Source organism: Neolamprologus brichardi, chromosome 8 (genome assembly GCF_056152115.1).
Source record: "Neolamprologus brichardi isolate AB-2024 chromosome 8, ASM5615211v1, whole genome shotgun sequence".
Taxonomy (NCBI): Eukaryota; Metazoa; Chordata; class Actinopteri; order Cichliformes; family Cichlidae; genus Neolamprologus; species Neolamprologus brichardi.
The window spans coordinates 19,066,665-19,083,374 of record NC_142111.1 but is presented as its reverse complement, the minus strand read 5'-3'; the positions used below and the strand labels follow the sequence as shown (position 1 = coordinate 19,083,374).

The 16,710-nt window shown below is 41.5% G+C and overlaps 2 protein-coding genes across 4 annotated transcripts in view; one reads left to right on the top strand and one right to left on the bottom strand.

Annotated features, from left to right (window-relative positions):
* Positions 1-11,724, bottom strand: part of pgs1 (phosphatidylglycerophosphate synthase 1) — a 44,630-nt gene extending 32,906 nt beyond the window's left edge. Inside the window, exon 1 of the mRNA XM_087844766.1 lies at positions 11,607-11,724. Coding sequence (XP_087700892.1) covers positions 11,607-11,722 — 116 coding nt within the window. The 5' untranslated portion in view covers positions 11,723-11,724. The remainder of the gene's footprint in view (positions 1-11,606) is intronic.
* Positions 11,725-12,862: 1,138 nt separating this feature from the next.
* socs3b (suppressor of cytokine signaling 3b) lies at positions 12,863-16,645 on the top strand. Of its 3 annotated transcripts, none has more exons than XM_087844765.1 (3): positions 12,863-12,931; positions 15,064-15,415; positions 15,523-16,645. In XM_087844765.1, the coding sequence occupies exons 2-3, from the start codon at positions 15,281-15,283 to the stop codon at positions 16,078-16,080; spliced, it is 693 nt and encodes a 230-aa protein (XP_087700891.1). In that variant the 5' UTR covers positions 12,863-12,931; positions 15,064-15,280; the 3' UTR covers positions 16,081-16,645. The 3 variants fall into 3 exon arrangements, with proteins under 3 accessions (XP_087700891.1, XP_006791052.2, XP_035763776.2); XM_006790989.3 differs by lacking the exon at positions 12,863-12,931 and adding an exon at positions 14,042-14,272; XM_035907883.2 differs by lacking the exon at positions 12,863-12,931 and adding an exon at positions 14,047-14,124.
* The last annotated feature ends 65 nt before the right edge of the window (positions 16,646-16,710 follow it).

The window sequence follows — 16,710 nt, the reverse complement described above, 5'->3', positions numbered from 1 at the left end:
CGAAGGCTGTCCCAATTCGAAGGCTGCTCGAAATGCGGCCCTCAAATGAGTCCTTCATTTCCCTGAATTTTAAGGACGTGGCGGTGTAGACTTCGTGGCCCAACATATCCCAGAATGCATAGCGCGGCGGTGGGTGTGGATAATTTTGCCGAAAAAAACGGTGGATGAGGGGCGCCCAAAGAGTAAACTAAGTACTGAATATCATGTCACTTATTTATGTGCAAATGTTTAATAACGAAGAACATTAAAACATTACTGTTGGCCACATGTCGGCAAAGTTATGTGACATTAGTGACGTTTGTACTAACTTGGTTTTACAGCCTTTACTTTAAAATATACGCCGTTCAATAGCTGACCTTAATCTTACAGAGAATGATCAAAGCTCATGTAGAAACAAACAAACAAATGAACAAAAAGATTTTCTCCTTCATTTCTGTCAAACAAAGCTGTATGAAACGTTTCTAGCTGTTAGTATCATGGTTGCTAGGCAACCTGGGCAGCGCAACGGAGGCTAGACCGTCCCATTTCACAAGCCTCTCACTTCCGGCCTTAGCGGTCTTTAAGTACGCGGCCCTTGAGGATCGTTGAGGCTGCGTACTTTAAGGCTGCAGACCCTGAATTGGGATACAGCCATTGTCTTTTTGTGCCGTCTTTCAGCATCTCAAGTGTCAATGACGTCACACAAACACACTACAGTAAAACTTCCTATGAATTAGGAATAACCAGGATGTTACACTGGAGACAAGAGAGGACATGGCACTCGATAAATGATTAATTGAAATCTAGCAGAGAATTCTGCAGCAGCACAGATGGTGGTACAAGTATAAGATCCAGGGGAGCAAAAGTTTAACAAAAAATCTTATTTTAAGCCAAAATCAGCAAATTTCTTTTTTTTTTTTTCAAATCAGGTTTAACTCATGATATTATACATGGAGTTATTATGTCCCAGTGGCCTTTGAAATAAAGATAATTTACATAATGCTTCAAAATAATTCCTCAGTAAGTGCATCAAGTTGTTATGAAGGTGGCTGCTGAGTGGTAAGACTCACTTCTACAAGTACTCAGAGTACGCCCAAGTCCCCATTTATTAGGTACACCAGGTCAAGTCTAATTAAAAAGCACAAGAAGTTAAATTTTTAATCCATTTCAGAAGTGCTGAAATCACTTTTCACTGATTTCATCACTTTTGTGAAAGGGTCTTTGGGTTCTGTCACGTTATACAGACAGTTATTTCTGTTAGCCTTTTTCACGGCCATAAAATAGGGAGAGGAGATCATAGAAACACCTGTCAGTAAGAAGGACTGCTACTTCATTAGTTAAACTGGGTCACCAATCAGCATTTTATTTTCCAGTGGACACCTCCCACAATTCTAAGACCAAAACTTATTTTTTTAAACAATTATAAGTTTTTAAAACATTCTCAGGGCCAAGAAAATATTTTTTTTGTAGTGATGGCATCAAAATGTGGAATATATGAACAGAGTATATACTTAAGTATAACTTGCAGCTTGCCAAAATAAACGTTTTGGCTCAAATTCACTTCAGTTGCAGAATCATTTGAAACTGGCACAAAAGGAAACGTATCAGTGTCGGTGTTTTTTGGAAACTAGAGCTCATTTTGAAGTTGAAGCCAGCAGCTTGTTTCAAGAAGGTTGGAACAACACACAGGAAAATTTGTGTAATGTCAAAACACACCTGGTGGATCCAGGACTGCCATACATACTGGTTTGCATTTCATCTCAGCAAAATCCCTTTTCTATACTTTTGCTACTTCATTAGAGTCCGGATTTGCTTCCAGCCAGGCTGGGGAATGACGAGTTCATTTCACATTTGTTTATTCTATTTAATCAGCTGAGTGCAAATTCCAGTTCAAGGAAATCTGCTTCACCCTCTGAAGTCTTAGGCTATGTTCACACTGCAGGTCTTAATGCTCAATTCCGATTTTTTGATCAAATCCGATTTTTTTGTCTGCTTGTTCACACTACAAATAAAATGCGACAGCAAACGTGCTCTAGTGTGAACGCTCAAAGCGGCCCGCATGCGCAAAAGAAGACGTCACACACAACGCGCTCTGTTTAGACCCAGACCAAACAATATTGTTTGACTGATGGCCCTTAATATAAAAACTTCGGACTTTACGTTTCCCAATTTTTGCTTTAAGTTATTTTGTTATTTACATAATAATGTAAATAACCTAATAATGCTCCTTATCGCTGTTTTAGAGGAGCGGTGCTTCAAAGGATAGTTGCAGATTTCTGTCAGAATCTGCAGATTATGCAGTACAAATAAAATGTTCACGTTGTCTTCCCAACAGTTTCACTGACATCTACACGGGATGGCCAGGAAGCGTTTGCGATGTCTTCTCCGGCGCTGATAATTGGCATCTGTCTTGTGTCAGTGACGTAAAAGACGGATTTAATGCGACATGACCATTCAAACAGCAGTCACTTTCTAAAACATCGGATATGTATCGGATTCAGTACCACATACGAAAGTGACCCAGATCGGATTTGAAAATATCAGATTTGTGCCGTTCACACTGTCATACCATGATCGGATATGGGTCGCATAGGGTCAAAAAAATCGGATTTGATGCGCTTTCGCCTGCAGTGTGAACATAGCCTTAAACAGGTGCTATAGTTTTCATTTGGGTCCACTTGGGTCTCAGTGCTGTAAAATTCATCATCGGACTTTGTGGACTTCAAATAAGTGCAGCAGGAATGACTACTCATGTGTGGCATCTTCTGCATCTGCAATAGTTTATAATTTATCATTGGTTATGAGTCAAACCCTCAGCTATCATGATCTGCTTTTTTTTTTAATTGTTTTCAAAGATTTTTCAATAAAACAAATGCTTTCTTGAGCAGAGGAACCTTGCAGGCACTGCTTTACCAACTCTTTTCTAGGTGACTACAGTCTCAGCTGCCTTTAGATCATTCACAAGTTCCTCCCGAGTTGTTCTCCTTCTGGTTTGACACTGTTCTCATTATCATTGAAACTCCATGAGGTGAGATCTTGCGTGGAGCTCCAGACCTAGGGAGCTTGGCAGTTATTCTATGGTTCTTCCATTTGCCAATAATCACACTAACTGTTGTCACCATCTCACCCAGCTGCTTGGCGATGGTCTTCTAGCCCATTCCAGCCTTGTGCACAATCTTGTCCCGGACATCCTTGGAAAGCTCTTTGGTCTTGGCCATGGTAGTTTTAAATCTGGAGAAATTAGTTTCTTCTATGCACTGTTGTCTTTTACACAGGTAACAAGCTGAGAAGGCTCCCAGCTCGTTACCTGTATAAAATACACATGGGAGCCAGAAATCTTCCTCATTGATAGGGGAGCAAATGCTTATTTCCTTCATGGAAATACAAATTCATTTATAACTTTTTTGAAATGCATTTTTATGGATTTTTTGTTTTTGTTCTGTGTCTCACTGTTCAATAAACCTACCATTGAAATTATAGACTGAACTTTCTTTTGTTAGTGGGCAAACTTACAAAATCAGCAGGGGTTCAAATAAGTTTTTTGACTGTACACTTTGCACTTATTTACATTTGGTAATATATTTTATGGATGAATAAAAGTAAGTTAAAAAAAGTTATTGTTATGATGTTTGGCATAACTGAAAGTACATGCAATATCCACCATCTAATCTGGTAAATTAGTAACACGAGGAGGCAGAGTCTTTGAGAGGTACTCAAAAGCCACTCTGTGAACGACTGTGTCTAAGAATAGCTCAATTTAAGAACAAATCAGTCAAACATGACTAATCAAAGCTAAATTTCAGGATTGACTGTAAAGCCCTTTACAACCCTTAGCAGTCTGATTTTTTGTAAATGAAAAACAAGATTGTTTTTTTCCTAATGAATCACTGACTGTTGATAAAAATCTGAGAAAACCCGTAAAACATGTGCAACATGTCGGATGCTTATCTGATGAAAATATTGAGTATGATGGGAAATAATTCATGGCTGCTCAAATAAGAGTTGTATTCCGGATCACAGATCTGTGGGAAGATGTAACCCTTCCTGTGCTTTTTTTTGTCTGCAGCCTACATTCATCCCAAAGATGCGGCTCTTTTGTGCTTCTCACACAAGCATGCAGTCTGACAATGCAAACACGTTAAAATAATTACAGGGTGGAGTGTTAACCTCAGGCATGCTTGCAACACTTATCGGCTAATTGTCAGAAGTCCTGGCATTCCTTTACATTGTTTACAACCTTAAATTAACCAGAATACAAATACACGGTTTTGCTTCTGGAATTTAACATATATAGATATTTAGATATAGATACATATTTAGATATGTAAATAAATAACAATCAATAAAAGCTTACAGAGTCATATTAAAGTAGCTCAGGTCTTCCTTCTGCTCAGCTGAACTTATTGGGCAAACACAGAGGAGGGATTTCCCCATTAATTGTGATTGGAGTCTAATCATAAACACACAAGAGTGATAAAAACATCAAGAAAGATAACTTCCTCATTTCTACTCATCTTACTCCAAATTATCTCCCTCCTTTTACAGCGGTGCAAATTACGAACGTTATCAAACGGAGCACATCAAGCTCAGTGATTCAGCTCTGTTGTGTGACTCAGCTGACAGAAAGCCTTGACAGTTTTCTGTAAGTTGTAAAAAGACAGAATGGTGTGACAGAGGAAATAAAGATCACACTTTACAATTAATGTTCCAACAGAGCCATATAAAAATATCAACTTTCAACTCATGTTAGGGGGACATAAAAGTCTACAAAAATAAAATAAAACAAAGTCAAAGTCGATTTATTTTAAAGGGCAGACATAGGAGGGGCATATAATCACCACGTGTCTTCTAAATAAAAGAATTACATAAGCCATCTGATGACTATAGCAACGATGGAGTTAACTCCCTTTGATTTAACAGAATTAGAGGCTATGCTAGCAATGCAAGGCTTTAGCTGTTGACTTCAATGAACAGAGGAGCTGTTCAGTTCGCCGTGTGTATCCACCGCATCTGATTTGCTTTAAAGCATGTGACTTAAAAGTCTTTGTAATTTTAAAGGACTTACATCCTCATTCTTGTCAACTGATCCACAGCCTATTCATTCAGCAAACAGGAAATGCTACTTGTTATATTTTAGACCTCGTAAGATGTAAATCCAGAACTTGCAGAAGAATCATTAAGAGAGTCCTACTGTTAGGCTTCAAATACTACAAGAATCAGCCAAAACACTAAACGTACTGAAAGGTGAAGAGGTGAGTAAGACGAAGAGCTCCGAGAACTGATGCCACAGATACTAATCCAACTTAGCGTAAATGGGACGTGGTGGAATGACCAACCACAGTAGACAGTATAAGAGATGGACACAGCCACTATGATGTCACTCGTGGGTTTTGGGCTCCATATCTTAAAGTCATAGCCACTGCTATGTTGGTCTAGAGCAGGGGTGTCAAACTCATTTCACATCATGGGCCACATACAGCCCACTTCTTAAGTGGGTCGGACCAGTGAAAATCCCCTTTCTGTCAGTGTAAAGACATTTAACTACACACATTCGATATAAGAAAAAGAAGAGCGATGTCAATAGCACAGCTCTTTTTTTTCTACATGATAAAGAAATGCTGCTGTGGTTAATGAAGATTTGTAAAATTAGAGAAAAGGTCCTGGTAGATCATTTTCCAGATTCTCCTATAATTACAAAACTGATTTATTCACAGATATATTTTTATGTGGACCCTTTAAAAAAAACAAACAAACAAAACCCCCAGACATTTCTATAGTCAATAGTCAAAAAATGAACTTTTTGGTCATTTAAATGTTTATCTATTACATAATTACTTTGTTGTAGTATTAACGGCCGTGGGTGATGTGTTTATCAGTAGAAAAAGCTGTAAAACTTATGAAAATGCAGTAAAAACTTCAAAATCTATGCTCTACTTGACATTTTCTAAAGCCGTCCAGTGGGGCAGATAGAAGTCTTTACTGGCCCCCAGGTCTTATGTTTGACACCACTGGTCGAGAGGTTGTAAGATACCAGCAAGATGAATTCAACAACTTTGACAGTATAGAAGACAGACACAAATTCCACATCACAACACTGAAGCCAACACTGAAGTGCTTTGATAAATGCTTAGCCAATGAGTACGCGGTTTCACAGCCAGATCCACCCATCGCTCGTCACATCCAAGTGAAACTGAAGCACAAATTTATTAACAAAATGCACCAACACCATAAACTTGGTGGAGGTCCAGTTGATGCATGGGTAAAGCTTCTTACTAAAGATGCAAGCAGACAGCTGCCACTGTTGGCACACCTGTCAAAGTCAGTAACATCGCCAGCTTTAACGCTTGCGATTATCAAAATTGATAAGTCCTGAAAAAAAGAAAAGAATTCAAATTTAAATGAAATCACTCACAGTGCAGTATCGGGACATAAAAATGCTATTTCATGTTGTATAATTAGGCATGTTAACATAGGAAAATGCCTAATTTGGGGAATGACTCACTTTCGTAAGCACTCTTACCCAGCCATTAGAGGAACTGCAGTTTTTGCCACTTGACTCCCACATAACCTGTAGGTCCCCAAGAATCCCTAAAAATGTTGAACATGCCAAACATTTCAAATAATGAAGTCAGAGTATCCCTGTGAATGAAAAAGTCTCAAGAAGGCTTCAGAATGCCCTAAGCACTTGTTATTTTCTACTTTTAACGCTGTATTGCACCACAGTGAGAAACATCTCTCAGGTACACAACTCTGTGTGAATACAGAGCTCCACCCCTCTTGTCAAACCTTGTGTTTGTGAAGGGCAGCCAATCAGAAGAAAGGCACTGACCCTAAAAGTATACGTGCTGAAATGGCTCGTTTTAAACAGAGGATAAACTGAGATTCAGCACCCAGACCCAGATAGGATAAATAGAGATTTTTTTAATTTATTTATTTTTTTAAACTGTAAATCAAGTAAAGCCACTCCAGTAGAAGAATAAAAAATGAGCCCATCTATGTTTTGGTTATAATACTAGGGACTTGTTACAGCATGTGTGCACAAAGTCCAAAGTTCTAGCATTCATAAAAGAGCCATTCCCAAACTGCTGCCAAGAAAGCATGAAAGCAATATACTATGGAATGTTCGTTTTTAAATTCCACAAACTATTTCCTTCTGGGAAGCAGACTCGACCCAGGAACTACAGTTCACACAAAAAAAAAAAAAAAAAAGTAATGAGTGTCTACACTATGTTGTAAACCTTCGGGGTTAAAAAAATGAAACCAGCAGAGAAGTTGCTCTAATTTTCTAACTTCAGTCACAACAATAAGTTTAAAGCCTGGCACAAAAGATGATTTGGGGGTTGTAGTTACTCCTTCATATCACTGTACAGCTGTATCATTTTAAGGCTTAAAGTTAAAGGCATGGCTTTGATAGACAGGTGCCCTGTAGCACTTAGTTGTTTGCTGGGTACCTGTATCTGTAAGTTGTGGAGTTTAAGCATGCCAAGCAAGCAGCATCTATAAGTGCACTTATAGATCTGGTGTTTAAATGCACTTACACATTTAATCGAACAGTATAATGTACACAAGAGTGACAAAGGGCCTGCACTTGTGAAATTTATGTTTTTGGGCAGGGATAGCTCAGTAGGTAGAGTGGTGGCCCCATGATCGGAAGGTCGGGGATTCCCCTGAACACCTACCCTGAGGTACCCCTGAGCAAGGTACCGTCCCTACACACTGCTCCCTGGGCGCCCAATGGCTGCCCACTGCTTCACTGAGTGAATGGGTTAAATGCAGAGAGGAATTTCCCCACGGGGATCAATAAAGTACACTTTCTTCTTTCTTTCTTAAATACGCCACGCAATCGTCTTCCCCATGAGAATCCTGCAGATCCAGAGATTTATTCTAAAAACTGTACACAGGCAAGCTGCTCATCATAGCAAGATGGAAAGAAGAATGTCCCCAACTTTTTCAGTCAATGTCTTAAGTCACGAAGATGACAGCCAAGTAATCAGGCTGAATTCTTCACATGGTACAATTTTCTTTTTTAACCATCCCTCAAAGACTATTTATAATAGAGCCACTAAGTCAACATGAATGACTGCTGGGACACCCTAAAACCTGTTTACGTCCCCTACAGGGAATACAGTTGTTTTTAATTTCTCAGCTTTTCCTGTTCTGTCAAGTGAAAAATGACTGAAGTGAAAAGGTCTATTTTCTGAAGTCTAAAGACGACTCAGGCGTGTCACTCCACGTGTTGATTTGAATAGACCCCAACAGCTGCTTGAGTTTAGTTGCAGCTGTGTGCTAGCTGTCACACAACAAGACTGGAGTGAAGGTGGGTGTCAGAAAGGTGTAGTAGTTTAGTATTAGTCACACGCAACGTCACAAAACAACCACAGCACCGCCAAGACTTGTCTTAGTTGACCTAACACCACAGGTGAAAACAGTGCTTCACCCTCTGTACTAGCGTGTGACGCAGAAGGGCGTGTGAGCCGTGGGTTGCCGACCTCTGATCTAGATAGTAACGGCTGCATGGTTACTATCTAGACGGATTTCTCAAGTCCATTTAACATGATCCATCTACTGCAGCTGAGAGAGAAGCTACGGGAAATGTAAGTAATCATGTCCACCATCTCATGGATTGCATACTACCTGACACACAGTCTGCAGCATCTGAGACTTTATGATTTGTTGAGGTGCCATACTGGAGCTCCACAGGGAATTGTGCTGTTTCACATTGCCTTGTACACCTCAGGCTTTTCAGTAAAACTCAATGTACTATGTTATTAATAATGGGAGAGAGGAGGAGCACAGAACACTAGGAGATTTTGTGGAGTATTCTGGGAGGAATCATCTGCTTCTGAATGTGAATAAAATCACATAGACTACTGAAGGATGAGTACGGCTATATAACTCCTGTCTATCCTGTTGACGTGGTGGAGGAGTACCTGTGCGCCCGGGTTTCCACATCAATAACAAGCTGAACTGGAAGCCCAACACAGAGGCTCTAAACAAGACGGAGAAGAGCAGCAGTGGTGGGTGCCAAAAAGAAAAAGAAAAAAGAAAAAGACAACATAATATTGCAATATTCCATGTGGAAATATTGTGTCAGTACAGGCACACTAGATATACTTATTTCATTAGAGGGCTAACCATTCTGCAATAACGTTAGCCAAGGAAACTTAAATGAACTGAACCGAAAAACTATCCAGCAATCGACTGATTGCAACTTGTGGCAGGGCTGTGCAATGACCAAAGTCTCATATCCCGATATAAGAATTCTATCGTCCAGATAACAATATAAATCACAAAAAAAATTAACATTTTCTGTAAATTCTGTGAATCGGGCAGCTCGACTTGCGTGAAGTGTTTCCAGCTGCGCGTCATGTAGCTGGAGTCGAGTGTTTTAACCGATGCATGAAACTATACATTTTTAGACATAAGTTGTAACAGCCACCGTTTTCTTTGTATTTATTACACAGCGTGCTGCGGGTTGCCTGTTCTAACGTTTGAGTTTAAAGTTTATTTTTTAGCACCTGACGGCTCTTTTTTACTTCTCATCCGTAAATAATCTGCTCTTTCACGTGATTCAGTTTATTCTGAAAAGTCTCAACAGGATCTTGAGCTTTATTGTGAAAGGTTTATGTGGAACATAAACAAGCGGACACGCGAAGGTGTTGCCGTTGTTGTTGCTAACAACAACGCATAAAAACAGGCGCTTGTCCGTCAGTAGTGTGGTTATATTACATATAAGAGAAAGAGAGAACTTTAAGAAATTAATATAGCCACTACAGTGACCATCAGAACGATGAAAAAATATTGCCGTAAACAGTTTATTTTGCGACACCACGAAACAAGCGATAGCGTAAAATGAAACGATAGATGTTTTTATATCGTCATCTGATATATATCGTTATATCGAACAGCCCTAACTTGTGGTGACTAATGGTTGCCCAGAGCTTGAGGACGTTGTGCACTCATGATCACTTGCACGGGTCGCCCGATTGGACGCAACTGTCTGCAAACAGTTGCAGTGTGACTTAGGCTAACTGCAGTTTTTCTGACAGATTATTGAAGGTTTATAAACAACTACCATCTATTTTTCTATTATCAAAAACAGACTGCATGTAATTACCAAGTAGACCCCATTCAATTGCTCACTGACAGCAGACTCTCTCATGCCAACATTTATGACAGGTTTTAGTGACAGTGTTCGTATGCTTTACAAGCTTATTTTACAGCAAAAATAACTGAAGCGAGATAACTTTATCTTACTGGATTTTGAGGACATAATTTCCTGTTGAAAATTACAATATATGTTAGTTACAATATACTCAGCATATCGCAAAAAGTTAAAATCAGAATAATATTGTATCATTAGTGAATTATCGTGTTTGTAGCGTATCGTGGGGTGTCTTGTTACTCCCAAATCTAACTAGCTAGTTCTACTTCATCACAAAGCTGAGAGCCTTTAAAGCTGGGGTCCCCAATCCCAGTCCACGAGGGCCTGTGTCCCTGCAGGTTTAAAATCTCATCTAAAACCTGCAGGGACACCGGCCCTCGTGGACTGGGATTGGAGACCCCTGCTTTAAAGTGTGCTGCTAAATAATGGGCAAGCCACATGTCAGAAGCCAATCTTATAACACGTGTTATAAACCTTCTATAATATACTATATCCATCTGAGAGAGAATCACCTGTCAGATATTAATAACAGTGTATTATTGTTATTATTATTATTATGTTCACACAAAATATTGTGATCTGGAGGGAGAGCAGGGAACAGCTGGAGGACAGAGTGTCTCGAGAGTTGGAGACAGATGGAAAGGTGAAGATACAAGGAGTAGAGGTGGTAAAGGTGGATGAGTTGGTCAACAGTCAGTGCATGAGACAGGTGCAGCAGGTGGAGACGATTGCCTGGGGTGATTTTTGAGGAGGATAGCAGTACGAGTGAAAGGGAAGGATTAGAAGGTGGTAGTGAGACCTGCTGTGATGTGTGGTTTGGAGACGGTGGCACTGACCAAAAAGAAGAAGAAGACAAGAGGCCGAGCTGGCACTGACCATGATGGACAAGATTAGAAATGAGTATATCTAACAGACAGCTCGGATTGAGCAGTGTGAAGACAGGGAGACAAAGCTGGGCTGGAGGTCGATGCTAAAGATAGGGTGAGATGAAGAGAAATGATCCGCTGTGGCAACCCCTAAGGCCGAAAGACTATTATTATTACATCATAAGTTCAACTGCTAGTTCCAAAATAAAAAAACAAATAAAACGTAGCTGGTTTCTAATTCGTTCTCATGGTGCACTGCGTGTCAGTTATGAAAACTTCCCCATATGGTTAGCTGCTGTTTGCTGAGTCTCGTGAAGTTCATTACTGGATATTAATGCGCTAAATGTGACTCTAACTATGGTTATCATTTGCTGTAAACGCGTTATTTTCACTCGAAATAAGTCGGGGTTGGTGGCCAGACATGTTCACGTATAAAGGATTTTAAGACTTCGTGAAAACAGAGGGTCAAAATATTCGTGTGCATGGGTGCATTAGCAAGAGCTACACTAGCAAGGCATGCTAGAGGTGAGAAAGGCGCTAAGAGAAGTGACACTACAGCGGCAGAAAAAGCGCACTTTTGTCCTCGTGTGTCTTACCCTCCTCGCCGGTCCCGTGCACGGAACACCCGGTCAGATATCCGGGTAAAAACCCCAGCTATGGCCGGTGAGTACACGGAGTACACCAGCCTCCTCCAGGACATGGGAGCCGCCATTGCTGCAGCACTGCGAGTTTGAAAAAACTTTATAGACACGCCTCTCAGTTCACAGACACAGACGCTTTCTACACTGTGCAGTACACAAGATTGTAGTGACAGCTCAAACCGTGCCAAGCAACTTCAATTCAGTTCAATTCAGTTTTATTTGTATTGCTTCAAAGCACAACAACATTTGCCTGAAGGCGCTTTAAACTGAAAGGTAAAGACCTTACAATAATAAGACCCTACTGTAATAGGTAAGGTGCTTTACTTTTAATTAAATAAATTAAATATCGCTGGTTTGGGATCTGTTTTTCTGTGATTTTGGGGGTGATTTTAAGTGTCTTTTAATGACCTGCAAATTATTTATGCTCCATTGTTAAATTAACCACCAAGGCACTCTTTAAAAAAGACATATGTGACCACAGAAAAGCTTAAAGATATATTTTTGGTAAGACATCTTCCTGTTCAGTTACCTGTTAAAGGTGTGCCTTGAAGATTTTCAGTCATGCAATGCATAACGTGCATTGTATGCAATGCATAACGTGCATCGGCTGAAACAAACACTTGTATGCAATGCACGTTATGCATTGCATACAAGTGTTTGTTTCAGCCGACTGATAAATGTGTGTGTATGTGTTTATATTTCGAAGGCTCATAGCACGTGAGAATCTTTATTACTGCTGTGTTATAACAACAATACTCGCAGCAGTATGTTTCAGTAGAATGATATGGAGAACAATCAGGACTACTATCTAACTTTACTGCTTTATTGATTTCAAAACACTTTAAATATGAGTTGATATCTTTCATAGCCTTACAGCCTATGTTTGTTCTTGGATTGTTAATGAAAATATTAGCAAGAAAGACCAGTAATCATAGCATTTGTAATTGATTCTCACTATTTTTCAGAGTAAATTTAAACCCTTTTCTCCTCTAAAGTTACAGATTTGGCTCTTAACTTAAAACGAGTCACTCTTTCAACCTTTCATTACATTTGCATGGCTCAAGCAACACTGTAGGCTGTTGCTCAAGAGCATTTGCAGTAAGTCAGATGTTTCCTGACACGGACACGACACAGCGGACTGAGGGACCCCTATCTTTAAACATAAGCCAGTTTGTTGTAGGTCAGACGCTATTTATCCTTCATGCTGTTAAGAAAAAGAAGGGAGAATGCAATGACAGCCCATGTTGATGCTGAATAGCTTGAAAATATCTGACCTTAAGGTAAGGCTTTGTTTATGGAAACTCAGCAGAGAGATTTGTAACAGCAAAGGGAAATAGACATAAACCTTGAAAGTAGGCTACTTGATTATTTCAGTGAAACACCTAAAAAAACTTCTACCAGTGCTTTTTTTCTTAATTTGTGCACATGTGCTTTTGTATTCTGTGTTTGTCCAAACAAACTACAGCAAATTTAATAAATAGTAGAGTAACATTCACTGTGGTAAAGTTTTAAAATACTTGAGTCTTTACTCAACCTCAGCAGACTAAATATTGAATAGATACTCAAGAGTACTTTAATTCACAGCATTATGACAACTTTTCACCGAGATACAAATTTAGGGGTGCTTTTTTAAAAATAAAAGAAAAAATTCTCCTACCTATCTGGGATTACTGAGACCTGATATGTATTAAAACTAAGAATAATATTTGCATACATTAAGATATTTTTTGTTTAAGACTTTAACAGAAGTCTGTGCATTTTCCTGGTAATCCTGGCAATCTTCTGCATCAGTAAAAGGAACCCTGATAAAAAGAAAAAAAGTAAATAAGATTTTTATTACAATCCTGCTGATTTTCCTTTAGGGAGAAAGAACAAAATGTCTTCTACGGGTGTGAACCCGTATATATAACCCATATTTTCGGGGGAAATGCTGATTTTTACATAGATATCAACACTTGGATGCATTATTTTACATAGAGCTGAGTATTTTTAATGCTTTAACGGCAGATCTGAGTGTTAGATGAATGCAGAAGAAAAGAAGGGTCCTGCAGTGCATGCAGAAGCATATTATGGTTAGTTATTATAGCGAGAATATGTGGAGTATGTCTCTAAAACATGAGCCATAGCTGCGGTTTTATATTGTGCCATATGTGGAGCTTTTAACTTTTTCACCTTGTCGAGAAGGGAATCCAGCAGCAGTACCAGGAAACAGCCCGGTAAAGGTCACGCTGATTATTTATTGGCGATTCGCCAAGAGCGGGCGCGAGCCCGCGCGTGTGTTCTTTTGCGTGCGTGAGCGTGCGTTCGTGTGTTTACTGGAAGAACCTCTGAACGGAGGGGGGCGGAGCTTTACGAACATCGGCTTTACTCACTGGAAACAACCTCCAGTAAACCTCCTCCCCTCCCCTCCTCCCCCAACACACACACGGGGAGTTCTCCGGCAGATACCGCTGCCGACACATTCCTCTGCTCGGTAAGGAAACCCACACGCTCTTTTGGATACTTTTCTATGGATTTTAATGCCTGAGTTAATATTTTTTCAAGCACTACTTTCGGGTAGTTTGCGTATCTTTTCTTTTGGCGACGAGCGGCTGCGGCGCTGGGCTGAGTGTATCCACAAGGTAAGTTAAAACATTTAAAAGCGGTTCGCTGGTCATCGTCTTAAAGTAGGCAAAATGACAGAAAACTGGGGTATGGGGCACTTTAAAGCGCTGTGGTTTTATTTAGCAGCTCGGGCTCTCGCTGAAGACGGTCCTAAAAATGTTAATGCTCGGGGGGGTTCGCAGTATCATCAGTAGTGGACCGAGTTTAACGCCAGTGGCTCCGTAGCAGTTCTGAGTCGCTATGGCGCCTGCACTGTCCGGTGAAGCCGACTTCCAATTCCCGTAGTGCCTGCAGGGTATCTCGGGAAACCAGAACCAGACGGGACACCTTTTCAGTCATCGTGAAACCGGAGAACGGGGCCTCCGAGCAGGAATACAGCTATTTAGCAAAGAGAAAGGGAGGGGGTTAATAAAAGAAAAAAATTGCGCTGGCTGGACTCTTTCACAGTGACCCCGATTCAGAAATCCCTTGTTGCGGTGCGCCCGATCGAAGACAATTGAAAGCAATCAGGATCCAGTTGCTGTCTGGCTGCACGGTGCAGCAGCACGAGTAAGCAGTGCATTCATTTAAACTAAATATAACCTGCCTGCTCGCTGCCCGCTCCTGCCTTATGCATTTGTTACAGTCGCCATAACTGCATTTTTATGGGGGTAAACTGAGAGCTCCAGTGTGGCACAGTGGCCATTTATTTCTCACTGCCTATGCAGGAGTGAAATTCAAATGAGGCTCTATGGCTCTATATTTGCATGCCAAGATTAGGTTATATATAGCTGGAAGTGCTTAATCTTTGCTCACTGTCTCCCTCCAGCTGTGTATAGGTGCTCTCTACCAGCCCCTCTCTGGATGCATCAGACTCCTCTTCCCCGGGGCCCTGGACCCGGTGTGTGACCCCGCCATCCTCACCCCACTCCCCCCCTCGTCTCCCCTCTCGCTCTGCTGCCGACTCTCTTCCACCTGTCCAATCCAGCGCTACTTTTCTGGGCCCCCTGCCTCTCAATCAGCAGGGAGAGGCAGGGGGCCATGGCATGGCCATGGTAACCTTTGCAGGACACAACCCCCTTGCCATGAGCAGCGTCACCTCTCCAGAGGGCAGGGTTCAGGGGTCGAACTTTACCCCGCATCATTTCAAGCCCTTCAGCTCGCATGAACACTACCAGCAGGTCAGTCACATCTGAGGAGTTAGCTAAACTATTACGTTTTGTGTGTGTGGTTTCTTTGGCATTCTTGGAAATTCACCATGGCTTTTTTTTTTTTTTACCCGTTTCAGGTGATGCGTGCACTGCATAAGCTTCAGCAGAGTGGCTTTTACTGGGGAGCTGTCGGAGGCCGGGAAGCCAGTTCCCTGCTACGCTCTCAACCCCCTGGCACTTTCCTGGTCCGTGACTCCTCAGACCACCACCACTTCTTCACACTCTCTGTCCAGACAACTAAGGGAACCAAGAATCTGCGAATCCACAGTGAGGGAGGAGGCTTCTTCCTACAGCCAGACCCCCAAAATACCCAGGAGCTCCCGCAATTTGACTGTGTGCTGAAACTCATAGCGCACTACATGGGGAAGGGGCAAGATACTGAAGGGACCAAGGAACGGGCGAGTGGGGACAATCCAGGACAGACAAAATCAAAGGCACACAATGTTTATCTGATCCACACCGGTGGGGAGAAAATCCCCCTGGAATTGCGTCGACCCCTCTCGACTTGTCTCTCCAGCCTGCAGCACATGTGCAGGAGGACGCTGAACAATCAGGGCCTGGGGGCGTCTGAGCGGACTGAGCAGCTCCCGGACACACTTAGAGACTACCTGGATGAGTATGATGCTCCTATATGACTGACAGAAACTGCGACAGGTTCTACTGCATGGACCAAGTGCCAGGATTACAGCACGGACCAGCTCTCGGTGAATGCGAGATTGTCTGTGTGGACATAAACTGACCAGACTGAGCCTTCAGTGCTAACATGAGGTCAGTTTTCCAGAATCAGCTGATCACTGATCTACTCTGGGTCACCCGCTGACCTTCTGGGGATGAGGAGTGTGATTTGGGTAACCGACGATTACCTCGTCCGTCCTGCCTTGCAAAAACACAAAAACAAAAACACTGACCACTCAAGGGAGTGGCAGATGAAGCCTGAGGTCAAAGGTCAACGTTTCCTATGACTGACTGAGACGCAGAGCAGTGCCTCGTAGAAGATTAACCTGACTGGTCGATATTAACGATGGCAGCGAAGGCATGATCAATGCACCACCAGTGATATTTTGGTGGGTTTAATGTGCTTCAAAAGAAAGCTGCTGCTGTCTGCGTGACATTTACAACTGGACAGACAAACGGCAGTGGGTAGAGAGAGTGGATGGAGTGGGTGGTGGGGGTTTCAGAGAAAAGGCAAAGTCCAAACGGGGGGGGGGGGGGGCTGTACAGAGAACGCACAGGATTTGTTTGTCTGAGTGTGAGCATGAGTGTGT

Coding starts and splice junctions, on each gene's coding strand:
- socs3b (XM_087844765.1), top strand. CDS start 15,281: ATGGCCATGGTAACCTTTGCAGGACACAACCCCCTTGCCATGAGCAGC. Junction 15,416..15,522: donor CGCATGAACACTACCAGCAG/GTCAGTCACATC, acceptor TACCCGTTTCAG/GTGATGCGTGCACTGCATAA.